The sequence below is a fragment of the Dipteris shenzhenensis genome, chromosome 17 (assembly GCF_047967505.1).
Source record: "Dipteris shenzhenensis isolate YYH24624 ecotype China chromosome 17, Dip_SZ_1.0, whole genome shotgun sequence".
Classification (NCBI taxonomy): Eukaryota; Viridiplantae; Streptophyta; class Polypodiopsida; order Gleicheniales; family Dipteridaceae; genus Dipteris; species Dipteris shenzhenensis.
In genome coordinates this window covers 31,568,246-31,584,835 of record NC_141612.1, presented here as the reverse complement: position 1 = coordinate 31,584,835, position 16,590 = coordinate 31,568,246, and the positions used below count along the sequence as shown (strand labels likewise).

At 43.4% G+C, this 16,590-nt stretch overlaps 1 protein-coding gene across 1 annotated transcript; it reads right to left on the bottom strand.

Annotated features, from left to right (window-relative positions):
• Positions 1-247: 247 nt before the first annotated feature.
• On the bottom strand, positions 248-15,787 carry UCH2 (Peptidase C12, ubiquitin carboxyl-terminal hydrolase 1). The gene is made up of 5 exons (XM_087388894.1): positions 15,362-15,787; positions 9,708-9,754; positions 1,890-1,936; positions 1,703-1,805; positions 248-1,547 (listed from the first exon to the last, which is right to left on the bottom strand). Exons 1-5 carry the CDS (start codon positions 15,390-15,392, stop codon positions 762-764), a joined length of 1,014 nt encoding a protein of 337 aa, XP_087245020.1. The 5' UTR covers positions 15,393-15,787; the 3' UTR covers positions 248-761.
• Positions 15,788-16,590: the final 803 nt, after the last annotated feature.

The window sequence follows — 16,590 nt, the reverse complement described above, 5'->3', positions numbered from 1 at the left end:
AACACCTGAAATTGATACAAAGTCTACAGAAATTTCTTTTGCATAGCTCAAAAGGCCCACAAGACATTCTGAAGACACATTATAGCTGTACTATACAAACCTCAGTTCCTTTTTCTTCAAGGGAAAGGGATTTTCAATATGCAAGCTAATTAAAAACTGCTAGATTGCTAGATTGAAAAAGACTGCTAAATAGTAGATTGAAGAAAACTTGCAACAGTGAAAAAAACTTGTAGTTTCGTCTCTCTTGAAGAAAGGCATGAAAATGCCAAACACAAGCACCTGCAAATATATAAGCATATTTATATTTTGCAGAAGTCAACAACTCTAGACGTAATTAAATACGTGTAAGAAATAACACGTGTAAAACTACATTCTACACTTCCACAAACTGAGCACTATCTGTCACAAATCTACTAATGAGGTGAAGCAGTTTACTAACTAACTGGCTTCCACACCTTACCGGATCAATCAAATATTATGTGATCACTTTACTAAGGTTGATGAGTGAATCAGGTGACAATTTGCATATTTCTATGCAATCTCAGAAAAACCCTTGAAATTTAGTCAAGACCTTGACAAAGGCTCAAGAAACAATAATCCACAAGCCACAGAAACAGGAGTCTAGTCCATCTCTTCATCATACATGCCACCTGCAAAAAGAGGAAACCTGCCTTTTGTTTGGGATCGACAAAATAAGCCACCATGACGCCATACTAGTTGAAGAAAGTTATACAAATTACCATATTGTAACCAGCAGAAAATCATGTCTTCTGTCTGGCCTTCTCAATCAAAGGCTTCAGCTGTTTTTTCTCTGCCAGTATCCTGAGAAAATTGAATAAGAAAGGAATATAATTGTGCTTCCGTCGGATGTTCTCGGTTTTCCATTTCTTAAACTTCTCCTCTTCCATGGCTATTTTCTCTGTTATGTTTGCAATTTCAGATTCCACCTCTGCAAGTGCATTTCTTAAATGCTCGACGGAAGCAGGACCATAATCCATATCCATCCTATCATCATTTTTCGATTGCACCATCCCCAATTGATCCCATATTCGAGCTCTCCGCCTTTCAAGCTCCTCAATCTCCTCATTGAACATGTCCTGCCTGTTTTTAATGATGGCCATCAAATTGAACCTAATCTCACTTTTTGAATACTTTTCTATCCTTTCCTGAATGACTGGCTGGACCATTTTCAACCATTCCATGCTGTCAGGATCCCCCGTTCCACAGTCTCCAAGGCTGATTGGTCCCTCCTTCAATCCATCCAGTTCATATAATACTCCATTCACAGGTAAGTAGCTGATAAAATGGTATACATCATCATCTTTGTCTGCCACCTTCTGTTCGTCTGAAACAAAAGGCTCAGGCCTGGCAAAGCTGTTGTGGGCTGTGCGGATTGCTTCACTGTTGTTGATTGCAAGACCTTTTAGCTCAGGTGGGAATTCCTTTGTGAACTCTTTGAGCATGGAAAGCTCTGTACCAATGTCTATTTCTGGTCTGTTCATGAGGATTGAAAGAATTGCTTGTGTAGCACAAGCATTGTTAATGACCTGCAATGCAAGAAATTCCAAGCAGAGTAATGCAGCTTCAGAATAGTGTGACTGACAATAGTGAATCCAAACATTCAAAGGTATTGTCAACCCAAACATTCAAAGGACCCCTTTAATAAAGGTGCAAATGATTAGATATAATGAAGATCTCAAACCTGACTGGCAAAAAACAAACTTGAATCATAGTCCTTTAGAACAGGCCGTGTGTCCCTCTCTCCAGCTCTCCATTTAAACAAGAATATGAAGCCATAGACAGGCCTGCATAGATGGCCACCATTTGATCAGCAAGGAGTAAGTGTGCCAACAGAAACAAATGTACAGAAGAGAGACCCACAGCCTTACCTTAGCAGACTAAGAGATTCTAAATCCAAGCTGTAAAGCTCTTCCACCTGTAGAAACCAATTCAGCATATTATTATTGGGGATATTATCGAAGCAAAGCAGCTGTCCACGTTTACAATGACCTATCTAAGAACTGCATTCTGACATTAGAAACAGATAAACAAGCACTCAATGCCCAAAACCTACAAAGAAGGACCTGGTTTTTTCAAACTCTTTGTTTTTCAGTGCTTGCGTGAACCATGTCTAAGATACCCAGAAACTTATTCACAACAGCAGTTCAATATTGCCATAGTTAAGCGCCACTGATGTTTGCACAAGACGACCCCCCTTTACCACTTCTCCGATGCTTCCATTGGTGTCACCCTACCTGCCCATAATTTCACCCTTTCCCTTCTTCTCATCCTTCACACCAACTTGCCCGTGTATCCCATCATGAGTGGGCTAGATGTCATACTTCTCACATACACATGCACCAGTGTTTTTTTAAAGAAGAATGTTAGGAAATTAGGCGCTCATTTGGGTCTGGGGGGAAAAGCTGGGCAACCATAGTATTTCCTCTCTTTTTTAAACATCTATGTTGATCGCCAAAAACAGCCAAACTTTGACAACCTATAACTTTTGATCGCCAAAACCAATTTGGGTCATGTAGCAAATCAAATCAAATGGCAAGACATGATTTAGATAGCACACACATACAAAGCATAGGCGCAGACACAGAGATGTTGGAACACCATTCAAGTTCAACTTATTTTAAAAGCAAGTATATGAACCTACCCTAGTATTAGGTGTACTAACAGTCCTATTCACTGCCATAGATGTAACAATTGTTCTATTGGTCAAGGCACAATAGACCGATTGGCCCCAAATCCGTTGTCGCCCCTTGCCGTATTTCTTTATTTCTTTTAAAAACTGAAAACAGATTACAATACACCATCAGATCCATCACAAGGCATCCCGTGCATAGCATAACCTCTGCTCTCACCAAACTAAGCCAACCCTTGCTTTAGGGCATCCAATTCCGTAGTATCACTAGCTGACAGATTGACCCAGCAAATTAATAGCAATTCTTTCACAGTCTCAGCCAAATCAGCCTGCATCCACCTCGATTCTACAGCAAGCAAGGCCAGCACAAAAGCCCTTGGCCGTTACCAGTGCCCCTTGACTGACAAGGCCAGCACAAAAGCCCTTGGCCGTTACGAGTGCCCCTCGACTGACAGCCTACAGAAACGAGGTTACAGCTGAACACTTTCGCTAACCAACTGCAAAGAACCACTGGATATCCACCTGCCAATTAATCTCAGGCTGGAATACCTCAAACACAAGGCAAACCAGCAACAAACTGTTCGGAATCAGCCTCAAAACAGATCACCCGGCCTTCTGCTACTCAGCCTGACACGTCCCAGCACTCCTGAAACCTCTGATCTGCAAGCAAACACAAGAACACACACACAATGTGAGAAACTGAGCAGGCTGCTCACCACCCAACCATGACATCTACGGGATGTGATCCCGAATCAGGAGATGTCCCCTCCGAGCCACGAGCTGAGCTACTGGCACGAACTCCCAACCAGATCCAAACCAGCCTGGTGTCCCATTCCACCAGGTGGCGCTGTGAAGCCTGGGATCTGCTACTAGGCCTTGGGCTACGCTAAGATGCAGGCGTGCGTCCGCGACTCAATCCAGGATCAGACCTAGCACCTCGGAACGAAACTTGCTCCCATCGGCTCACTGAGAACTGAACCTCTGGGCCCCTTTTATAGACTCGGGCCCCAAGCGCCAAAAATAGCGAAGACCTCTAACTGGTTCGTACCCTTGCCACTCAACCCGAGAATCAAGCCTGCCTAGCTCTAAGCCTCCCAAGGCTACCTGAGCTATTCTTGTGTACCCAGTACACGTCAGATACCAATCCGTGCACATGACATACTTCCCCTCCTCTAAAACTCACTCCTGAGTTTACTAAAAAACCCGGAAATGTTCTCTAGAGGTTTTGTAATGTCTCCCATGTTGCATCCTCCTCAACACGATCCTTCCACTTGATCTTGTATTCCGTGATAGTTCTATTTCGAATCTGTCTTTCACGAAATTCAAGAATACACTCAGGTTCGTGTGGAATAAAAGTCAAATCTGTAACTTCTATTATCTCGTGAGGAGAAACAACTTAATCATCCGCACCCAAGACTTCTTTCAGTCTACTGAAATGAAAGATTGGATGTACTTTAACATCAGGAGGCAATTCTAGTCGATATGCAACTGGTCCAATTCTTTTAATGACCTTGAACAGACCATAGTATCTGGGGGATAATTTCGGAACCAAACCAGTACTTAGGCTTTTGGATTCCTTGGGAATTCGCAAATATACCATCGTTCCTTCAAAGAACTCTCTAGGTGAACGATGTCTATTAGCATAAAATATGTCCCGATCTTGGGCACTTCTAATAGACTCCTTGGCAAACTGCAACATTTCCTGCATGTCTTGCAAGAAGTTCTTTGCAGCATCATTTTGAATCCCTTTTAACCCAACCATAACTGGTGACTTAGGTTGAAACCCGTACATAAGCATAAAAGGACTGTAACCAGTACTGGAATGCTTTGCACTGTTATAAGCAAATTCTATCATAGGGAGATAATCTTCCCATGAAGACTGTCTCTTAGATACATATGCCCGAAGCATATCTTCAACCAATTGGTTGACCTTCTCTGTACTGCCATCGGATTGTGCATGATCTGAGGAACTCATACTTAGAGTAGTTTCTAACTTCTCAAAAACAAGTGTCCAAAAGTTACTTGTAAACTTTGAGTCCCTGTCACTGACTATGTCAGAGGGCAAACCATACAGCTTAAACAAGTGGTCCACAAACTCGTGAGCCAGCTGAACAGCTGAAATAGTTATTCTAGTAGGTAAGAATCTAGCCATTTTTGTCAGACGGTCGACTATGAGTCATGACCCTTGCGCGTTCGAGGCAAACCAGTAATAAAATCCATGGAAATACTTTTCCATTTATTACCTGAAATCTGTAATGGCTGTAATAAACCCGCGCTTCTAAGGCGTTCTGCCTTAGTAACCTGACAAACTCGGCAACCTACTACATAGTTTTCAATAAATGCACGCATCTTAGGCCAATAAAAGGTATGCTTCACAAGAGACAGAGTCCGATGTATACCCGGATGTCCAGCACTAGGAGCATCATGACACTCCCAGAGAATCTTGGATCTAAGTTCCAGAACATCTGGCACACAAATCTTTCCATTCCGGAACAACAAGCCGTTCCTAATCATCCATTGACCTCCCGCCGCCTGTACCGTAGGTGGCACAATCCCCGAGTCCTGGTCAACCATGGAGCTCCCATCCTGGACTCTCTACCAATAAGAACTGAAATGACTATCAGTTGCGTAAAGCCCTCTCAAGGATTGAAATAGGTCTGAGGATATTTCCGTAAATGACATAGCATTTACAAACTTGACTCGACTTAAGGCATCTGCCACACTGTTCAACGAACCCTTTCGATAACGTATTTCAAAATAAAAATCTTGCATTAATTCTGCCCATCTAGCTTTCCGTCCCCTCAATTCAGATCCATCACACACATACTTAATTAACTGATGATCAGTCAATACAAGAAACTTCGAACCATACAAGTAGTGTCAAAAGATCATAAGGGACTCGTACTGAATACATTGCATACGGAGTAAGCCTAATCTTAGCAAGACTTTAACAGAGCGGTTTCCACAGGTTTCCCTCACACCAGGACCCTTAACACTATCATTCTTATTCACAAGGCCATGAGCCCGGAAAACTACAAGAGCATTATGATTGGGCATGTCATATCCAAGATCTATGCATCAACACACAGGGATGGTTCCAAGGACTCAGGGCCAAGAGACATGCAGGCTTCCGTGCCGACCATGCGACTCTAGATCCCATACTCAAAGGTATCCTTGAGGAGGCTACAGCACAAAGACAGAGGGTTTATTGCTGCTTTAACCCCTTTGACACAATGCCGAGATCTCCTGTCATCATACATTTGCAACTACACAGTATGGTCACGAGATCATTTAGGCAGCCATGACGATCTAATATGTAGGGATCGGATGGTTACATGGCACGAATCATGAGCACCATCAAGGTCAAACAAGTTCTCCATTCTCACCAAACCCTACATCCACGAGCTTGAGACTTTCATCAAGATACTAGGAGGTGCAGGCTACTCTCTCCCCGACTCCCTGATTCACATCATCCTCTATACAAACAATGTGGTCATACTCTCATCTTCAATGGAGGGCCTCCGATGACAATTGGATGCACTTCATGCCTTCTTGAGACACATGATTTGAAGGTCGACCTGGGTAAAATAAAAATCGTGACCTTCATGCCGAGAGAGCAATTCATGCTGCATGGATTACCAATGGAGGTTGTCGCATCCTACAAGTCCTTGAGGGTTTTTTTCCCTATCCCAATTTTTACGCCACACTTGCTAGACTCAAGTGGCAGTGCTTTCACTCTCGTTTTTGGGATCCCTAGACCAAGTCTCTTCTTTTCAACTCCTTGGTCCACCCAACGGACATGTATCACAATCCTTGCTGGGGGGGCTAACCTAAGGGAGGCAAATTGGGCCCAGGTTCTTTTGTTGTCATGGATGACCAACAATAATCCGACGGTCCCACACATTGGCTGAGTGTCAGGCATCTCCACTACAGCTTTACGCAATATTCTAGGTAGTCACATACCTCTACCGACTCAGGGATTATGGTTCCTCGACCTCACGCCAACATAGTTTTCCCTATCTTCATCCATGACTTTAGCAGCTGAGGGCAATCAAAGGTATTGGGACGCACGTACATAAAGATTGTTTGAGAACCTGGGGCTCCATATGGACAGATTACCCCCTTTTAGTAGAGGCCCCTTCTATACTACAGCTCACCTACCATGAGGTTAACCAGGTTTCCGAGAAGATCTCTACAACTACACATATTCAGGAGACCTGGTTAGGCCCCAACGAGCTTTCTCTGAAGCTCAACTTTTACAAGGACCACTGCTTACGGACATCAAAGGAGGGTTTCATCAACCCACCGAGCTATACGTAGATCCACCTCCCCCATTCTTTGAGAATATCCATCGAGCAATTCTATGTCTTATAACACCTAGTACGCATTGAGAGCTAAGAACATACCCAAAGAGGGGGTCGCTTTGCACTTGATGTGAGCGACAAGAGATTGAGTCGGAGGAGCACTTTGCTTTCAAATGCCCTGTGTACTACAAGATTCGGGGTCGTTACCGTTGTCTTTTCAAGATGGGTTCGGATCCCTCTCCAGCCTCCTGTCTTATCGGGATTAGAGATGCTTGGCAACTTTAATTCAGGAAGCTGTCCGACACAGAGACCATCTCTTAGGGTACATCAATAAGATCAAAGTACACAGCCAAATTCCACTCAAAGCATGATTTTCTAGATAGCACGGACCAACAGGTCCCAGGGAGACGACAAAGCTGAGGCCCAAAGCGAGAGACATGACAAAATCACTAGCGGATTGGTGCACAGATTAGGCTCAAGGATCTTCCCTCCCACGTTCACCAAACGGGAGAAACAGCCAACGGTGGCACATATCCGATGCAGGGCCACAGCTAGAGACCACAGTGGACCACATAGACTGATCGTAACCAACGCTCTATCGTAGGTTTAATGCCACCACAGCCTCGTATGTCACTGGGATCTCCCGTGGGCTTGACCCCTCCACCAGCATCCAAAGGACCAACCATAGCTTCCATCCTCTCCATGCACTCAGACATTTTATGTACTAGTATTTCTATGTTCAATTTTGCACTTGTCTTGGGTGTACATGCCCGCTTACAAGCTCCACCCAGCTCATTGTATTTGGTTTTTTCACTCTGATATACTCTTCGGTCTTTCTAACACTTTTAGTAATCTCTCTCTCTCTCTCTCTCTCTCTCTTAGAGACGCAATGTCGTATTTTTTTCCTACAACAAGAACTCAGAGATGCAAAGCTTTGCATTGCTTCCCTGGAGAAGACAGTAAGAATGAATGCAGACAAGAGGTAATCCAAGAAGTCCTACAGCAATGCAATACTGCAACTCCTACACCACAGCTTGTAGCCAAGGTCCAAGAAATGGTCACCACTCAGCTCAAATCCACGGGACAGAAAATTACAGCAACAATACATAACAAGATCGACAAACGTGATGTTTATACAGAGGTAAGAGAGCGGCAAGCCATAGCAAGTAGCAATAAGATTTTACGTATTGGGGGGTTGCAAGATAGTTGCCTTAGCTATTTTGAAATGGAAGAGGAAGAGGAATGCATTGATGAGGAAAAGATTATCCAACTCAAGAAGCAGTGCCACAAATCGGTTGGGATGAAACTAACATAGTCTTATCACTCGAAAGGGAAACCAAGCACAGATTTATTTCAAAGAAAGGATTTTACAAACCAAGATCCTTAGACAAACCAACAAGCTCAAGGGTACTAGGATATCTGAAGAGCTCACTCCGACCCGATCCAACTCAAACAAAGGGCAAATGAACTTATTAAAGTGAAAGAAGCAAGGAAAGAAGGTAAATGGGCAGTTTATCGAGACGGGCAAGCACTCATTAGAGATTTCAAACCTAACCCCAAAGACTCTCAGTTTTAAACTGATGATATTCAAACCACCCTTAATAAAGTACTTGAATGTAGTTATGCTATAATAATTTGGGGCTGAGCTGCCGTACTCCCCCACAGACTCTCCGTCTCTAACTGATGTTGATGATTTTGGTGTGCATTTTGTCCCCCATAGACCCATGAGGTCTCCTATGGACATTAATCTCTCTCTCTCTCTCTCTCTCTCTCTCTCTTCCTTCCCCCCCCTGCATTAGTGTATACGATTTTCAAGCTAGGTCTTTAGCCTTGCAGTATTGAAATCAATACCTTCACATAAAAAATGCGACAGTATGTCTCTTTACATAATGCCCAATATCTTCATATAAAACATGCCACCTTGCGTCTCTTTACATTTTCTTGGTGGTGTAGTTATTATATGATATGATGGTTTAAATATTCATAAGCTGATCTTTACTCCGCATAAGAGGAACGGAAAGTGGCATAAACAATTTGGAATGGAGCTTTGCCTATAGAAGAATGAAGGTATTAATTAATATACCTTTGTAAGACTAGAATAAGTCCAATCGTACAAATTTAGAATTTTTGTTGTTCTAAAGATCAAAAATCTACAAAGAAAATAAAAGAGAAAATGAAAGAGAAGAAAAAACAGGTAAACAAAAACTTTTATGAAAAACAAAAGGACGACATACTTAGCAAGCAAAGCAACACTTATGTCGTCATCAGTGCCCAAGCATAAGCAGCTATACTGGGTTTCTAAAGTATTAATAGCCAAACTCCACCATTCGCCTTCTTCTTCATCTATACAAGGACCAAATTTGAAGCTACCAAAGGCTCCTCTTAGTCATTATTTACATGAAGTACTAGCTATGGGTCATATTGTGCAAGCTTCTTCACATGACCAACCTATAGGAACGTTGCATTCATCAAACTTTCAAGACGCCAAAAGCCACATGCAGGATGTATTGCTCCCTATACATTGCCAATAGTTTGCTTTTAACCTAAAGGCATTCCCACATATGGTTAAAACAAAACCATCAATGCTTTCACCAAGATATCATACGCTTAAAAGAAAAAAGTAGATGTCCACTTCCATGATCATGAATCAAACAAATGAGCACTTGAAGGTGAGGTCATGCTTAGAGTGCCTAGCATGATGTAAGATATCAAATGATGATAACAACTCAAACAACATGATCTTTTGACTATACCTGGACACCTTTCACTTGCATCTGTTGAATTAGCTCAGTAAAGACACCTACATTAAAGTACAAGGAGCACAAGATAAGAAGTTGGTTCATAAAACCCAAACCTTGTAGATGCATAGAAAAATCATTTGCTAATAAGAATAAGTGTGTTGATTTTTAAATTCAAAACTTTGTAGGATTTATCCATCAACTTTGACATACATTAGCTTATGCTTAGCGATCCTCACACAAAAACCTTGGGGACAAAAGAAATATCAAGACAAATGACAAAGCAAGAATCACAAAATGAATGGAGGGAGTAGGGTAGAAGCGAGAGTGAAGCTAGTGAGAGAGAGTATGGTGTCACCTCATGCTCTAAATAACGTACCAGCATGATGATGGGGAACTAAGTTTGTATAAGTAACGCAATAAAATATCCTCAAAGTCTTGGTAAAGCTTGGGCCAAGTTAATTATCACATTTCGCCTTTATTACAGCCATTCAAAACAACATATATTGTAACAATAAAGAACTTAGATTATAGGGCAAAGTCTCACTCATGCACAGATTCAAAGTGCTTGAAAAGGACAATCAATATCTTCTCAAATCTACAAACGAGAGTTTCAAAGCACAAATCCTAGACCTATCAACTTGGAACAATACATATGTGAAATGTGTAGTGGAAGAAAGAAAGATTGCATCCACACTGTCTTTAGGCCTACCACAGGAACACCCTTGCCTCCGGGTGCTTGCTAGAACCTGTAGGAGTCCTGAAAGGACTGCAAACAACATGCATGCACTGCAAAAAGCTACAAAGCAAGAAAGAACAAGGAAAAACAAAACCCGGGACCAATTACCGCTGTCTACAGCAGAGGGGCAGGCTCCTTCCTCACACCTATCCTCTGTCCAAGCTCCCCGCAGGGTGCAAGAGGCTTCCAGTTATCGAGAGATGAGAGAAATAAAGGAAGAGAGCGGAGAGAATGCAAGAAAGAGCTGTAGAGGTCAACAGGTAACCAGATCTGTCCCAAAGCCTCAACCTTGGGATCTAATTCCTAGATCTCCGTGCTCCCACAGTCCGTACAGCACCTCAGGAGGGCTGCACCCTGTTCTGTATGGCTGTACGGACTACAATAAATGCCCGACTTCCTGCCTCCAGATCCATGACAGCTTCTGTACAGCCTCTCGAGATGCGTGCCTGCAGCGAAGCTGGCTCGAGAAACGTGCCAAAGGGGAGGGGGGGAGCAGCCAGAGCAGCAGCACACGAGTAGGAGCAGCAAAAATGCAACGAAAAACACACAAGGAGCTTCTCCTTGATGTCCAGCACCTCTGGGAGAGTGACGGGAGAGAGATGGAAGGTGGGGGAAGGGCATGCATACACATGCATGACAAATGGCACCTCCTTCTTGCCATTTTCCCCTTCATTAAAGTCCTAACCCCCATACCAAGGACAACGTTGGTTGTCCTTGGGCCCAATCTTTAGACCCCTCTTTTAAAGCCTTTGCCTTGCCCCTAGGACCTAGTGGTACACCTAGACTTTTCCCCTAGGAACTTCTAGGAAGCATGCACTTCCTCTAGCAAGTCCCTCACGGCCAAACTATTACTACACTTAACCATGGTTAACCCTGGGGTAAGCGTGGGTTGAGTTACAAAGATACTTTACATCACTTTTCATGTCCCCCTGACACAAATTGCCATAAATGCTTTCTTTGTTTCAGGCTCCTTGGGGGGGAGGGATATTTTTTCACAAAACCACTAACACGTTTCAATGGTGCAAGGATATGATGGAGTTGTAGGATATTAAGTTGAGCATTAATGAGAAGTGTTGAAAATTAATGCTCACTTTTGATACTCTCTTACGTCAATTTTGGACCAATCAATAGTCATCTTTAAAATTTGACATCAATCAAGCTCAGCTAGGTTCACATTGGGCCATCATATTTTTTGGCCTGCAGAGGATTGATAGCGCACCTGCAGCAATAGCTTATTGGGAGAGGCAGAGATTTCTATCAGATATTTGGAGCATGCTATGGGGCTTAGCACATGGGAAGAAATAGGATGGGAATGGGAAAAGGTGGTCCCAAGTGGTCCCATGCATACTTCTATCCTATTCCTATCCCACCATGTGCTAACAAAAAAAGAACTAGGGATGGGTTTAGGAGGAAGAGGACACATGGCATCATTTCATGTGTTTAAGAGGTGGGGACCTTGTGGGGACAAGGGCACATGTCATCCTTCCATGTTTTTGAATCCCAAAAAAAGGGGAATCCATTCTGGGTGCCAGGGTCTAGAGGCCATGGTCCAGGATGGGAGAAAAAGTGGCTACTCCCATTCTAAATCCATCCTAGACCACTTGGTGTAGGATGGGAGTAATGATGACAAAAATATTCCCATCCTAAACCCATGCTAGCCCCGTCCATGTGCTAAGGCCCTATGAGACAGCTTTAGACCCCGGAAGATCTCTTTTTTTCTTTGGTTGATAGCTCATAGAGACCTAGGAGGGGAAATATGACTGGGATATGGATGCAAACAAGTCGCTTTGGACACTCTTATGTCTGGAACAGTGAAACAGAATTTCTGATTTTAATTCTATATACGGATGGAATGCTTTTCACTGGGCCAGACATGCAGAAAATTGCAGATTTCAAGGCAGATTTGCAGAAATCATTTGCAATGACAGATATGACCAAAGTGTCTCACAATGGCAACTCTGTCATGCTTGGCTCTTCATGCATTTGTTGGTTCAGCAAGAAGCAGCCTACAGTTGCTACTTTCAGTTGTGAAGCTGAAAACATCACAGCTACAATACGCAAGTTGCTTTCAGATCTTCATGTCAGCTAGAACACTTCTACTATCATCTACATTGACAACCAGAGTGCCTTAGCCATTGCATGTAATCCCGTGTTTCATGCGCATGCAAAGCACATTGAGGTACACTATCGTTATGTTCGCAAGCGACTATGTTCCCACAGAGGATGACTTAGCAGATCTCTTCAAGCAGATCTCTTCAAGAAGGCTTTACCACAACCCAAGTTTGAGGCTTCCAGCATGCCTTTAACACTTTGTACCATTTATTGCATGATGTTGATCTCCCTATATCATCATAGGTTGCTATATCCATCTTGGACAACCGTGTGCAACCGTGATCTAATTTCCAGGTATACCTTAGATGTATCCAGGAGACTTCAGCATACCAGCACTTAGCCCTGGTATGGTCTTGTAGACGAGTTAGGACTAGTCCAGTCAACCAGTTGACTTTGGGGCCATATATTGGCCACTCTTGTACTTTCTTCACTATCCACTTGCAAGTACTCTCAGTTTCTTCAGCTGTTGTTTGCTCTCTTGCATTCCACTTCAGTTCCATTGCTCCCCGCACCCAACATCTCCTTTTCTTTGTGCACACAAATGTAGATAGAGATGGATGGAGACACAGATAATGAGCCATGCATAGTAGAGTAGAAACAGTAAAACTGTATTGCTCCAAAAGCTGAACCTTATTCTGTTCTTTGTGCCACCATCTACGAGATAAGCTAATCCCTAGATGTGGACCCCTGGAACCTGAAAGCTGTTTTCTACCTCCTGCTGGCACCTTCAAAACACTGTCAGCTTGCGTGCTCCTATGGGCTGCTTCGATGCTCCACAAACAGGTCTCCTTGCTGCTCTGGATGCCATGCATAGTAGAGCAGAAACAGTAAACTTGTATTGCTCCAAAAGCTGAACCTTATTGTGCTCAGTGTGCCACCATCTACGAGATAAGCTAGTGCCTAGATGTGGACCCCTGGTACCTGCTGGCACCTTCAAAACTCTGTCAGCCTGTATGCTCTTATGGGCTGCTTCGATGCACCACAAACAGGTCTCCTTGCTACTCTGGATGCAGCGAATGGTGAGACAACGTTCAACCTCTCCCTTGACTTCCCTGCTGCTCCAAGTGTAAGGCACAAGGTGGGCCTGATTACTGGCCTCTTTACTGCTGCAGTATGCAGCTTAATATGAGGCACTTAGTGAATGATCTCTGGAACGTACTGCTCTTCACCCTGGAAGGTGATCTAAAGACTGGAGTCCTGGAAGCATGCAAGGCCCCCAATGGAACCCTTTCATAGGCCAACAGGACCTACTGACTGGCCAACCAGCAGGCTGAGCTGGCCAACCAGCCCCTTTGTAAGGTTTTCACCTGTTTTGGAAGCAATATAACTGCCCTTACTGCTGTTCATTACTGCAGACCTAAGTGTTCATTTGAGGTAGCCTTGTGCACATACGTCACTTGAAAATGATCAACTTGTGTGGTTTCTTTTGGTTCACAGTACTTCCGTTGGTTAAAGTTCTTCCACTGTGTAGCGTTAGGCTATTAAACAGGGCTAAGCCCTCTCTGTATTTTTCTAAAAATACATTTATGGTTTTTCCTATAATCTATGTTTAAACACCTTCCTCCCATAAGAGAGAAGAACTTAGCATCTAAAGGAAACTCAACAACCAATCTGTTTGAAGTGCTCATCAATGCATGGCTACCATGCCATCACAGCCCATTCTATCCGTAGAATGTCTTTTGGAGTCTGCATGTCTTGTCTCTTGGAACCCTTCCATTCAAGAAAGCTGATTTCATGTCTTTGTAAAGTATTGGCCTTTTGTGATGCACAATGAGTGCAAGCACTGTCTTGAAAACTGTCATCCTTGCAGCAGAGCAAATATTCCTAAGAGTCGAACTCTCCGCCTAAGCATACACTTTGGTTAACAATGTAGCCTTATACTTGTCCAGTGAGCCACTGGGCTGAACTTTGGAGACCCACGTGGTACCTACAAGTGGCCTTCCAAATTGATTTAAAAATTCTAAATGAGCTAGCAGGTGAGGGGGAGGGGGAAGGAAGGGGGGGGGGGGGGGGGGGGGTTGGGTCCTAAAAAGTCCATATGGCAACGATGGTGTCACCTAACCTACCCTACCCCACAACCGCCCCCCCCCTCTCAAAGTAACACACAATTCAGCATGCACCTCCCAAAATGGTTTTCTTTATTGTGGTTGATCTAACAAAGGGTACACCTAGTCAAATTTGCACTAACTCTTGTTCGATGGCAATTGTTATGATGCGGTATCAAATAAAGGACGTTGTCAATTCGTGGCGTGCCCTCACTCGCAAGCCCACTCGTGTCAGTCCTTGGCCTAAGTGCCCCTGGCCTTTCAAGGATACATTGCCACAAACAAGCTCCAATAGACTAGAATTCCATAATTAGTTGCTTTTCTTGCCCATTCAAAGCAATAAAGCATGTTCTTGACACTAGTTTTCTACAAAAGGACTCCATTCGGGCAAGTTCGAAAGAGTATCATTGCACTTCAGTAGAAGGAAGGAGAGGAGGCTGTGCAACTCCATGAGAGTTTGATGGCTGGGCAGGATGAACGATATGCACTACAAGAATTTCAAGAAAAGTGCGAGCAATTTCGTTAGCATCGATAACTGAAGACATACGATGGGCGTACGATATTGCAAAACTAGGTTCGAAGTCGAGAAATGCGCGTGATTACAACCGAAATTCATTAAATGAATCAGAACATTAGTCATGCCATCGAATGCAGGTCCACAGAAGCTTGAATCAAAGTTATCGCGACGTAAAAATATAAAACGTACTTCGACCGACGTGACAAGAAAGGGGTTTTCGGTAAGAAATTTGAAAGAAACAAGAAATGAGGGGCACCTGGGTCGGATTCGATGGTACACCAAGACATGGTTGTGGATGCAAATTTCTACACTAGCGCTGTCGAATGCTTCGGTGCGGTTTCGAGTAAATAATTACTGCTGCTTTCGCTTGGCCGAGTTTAGTGGTGCTACTGCTGTCGCTTGGTCTCGTGCTTCCGTCGGTAATACTGCTGAGTTTGGAATGTCGATGTTGCCGTTGATAATCCTGATTCTCTCTCGATCTCTCTCTCGATTTCTCTGATAGAAATCGTCTCGATCTCTCTCTCGATTTCTCTGATAGAAATCGCTTAGCTTTCTTCAAATCACTCTCAAGCTACTTTTAGAAGCATCTGCACTGCGTGCACACAATTGAAGTATTTGATTTTGCATTACATACAAAAACCTTTTAGGTTTTGCTCCCCCATCATCCACCGTTTTATGCGATGAGAAGACCCTTGAAGCTCGTGTTCATGTCCTATAGACACACATGCATTTTGTGGCCCCATGCCTGGCATTTTTGGGGCCATCGGCCCTTCCCGTCTGTCACAACCACGGCTTGATGCGGTGCCCAATCGACACAAGACATATTGTCACAAGTATCTGATGCTAGTGCTCACATCAGCAACAATGAAAATGTTAATTACCAAAGTCACAGGTTCGCATAACATCAAAGTTACGGACGGTCTAACAACTCAACAATGGCAGACCTCGGATTGTGGGAAATGCAACATGTCAAAAGCACAGCATGACTCTCTTAGGGCGCTCACATACCTCTTTATACAAGCTATCGATCAAGTGGCAAATATACATTTTTGGCTTGCCCTTGGGGGCGAATGTCTTAGTAATCAGTCTCCAGAAGACAAAACCAACTTGTAATGATGGACCCAAATAGTGTGGACATTTTTGGCATGCCATGGGCCTTAGTGGAGATTGTAGGATGAAGATGGCAAAAATATTTAGACATATATTGGGGACGTTGTAAAATTGTAATTGGTCCACGTGACTTGGGTCAGAGAAACTTGACTTGGTGGCACGCTAATTTTGGAGGTGATCATGCACATGGAGTTAAGTTGGGAAAGAACTATAAAGCCACCTTGACGTTCGCGGGTAAATCTTCTACAGCGAATTGTCACAGAGCTACTTTTGGATCAAAATCCATGTGTTCAAGGCTGGTTTTTCTTTCACGTGCACACACATGAAGTATTTGATTTTGCATTACATACAAACACATTTCAGGTTTTGCCCCCC

Excerpts from the sequence above, each read along its gene's own strand:
- UCH2 (XM_087388894.1), bottom strand. The coding sequence starts at position 15,392 with ATGTCTTGGTGTACCATCGAATCCGACCCAG. Across the intron at positions 9,755-15,361 it reads TACCATCGAATCCGACCCAG|GTGTCTTTACTGAGCTAATT; the intron begins GTGCCCCTCATT and ends ACTTTAATGTAG. Across the intron at positions 1,937-9,707 it reads TGCAAGTGAAAGGTGTCCAG|GTGGAAGAGCTTTACAGCTT; the intron begins GTATAGTCAAAA and ends TGGTTTCTACAG.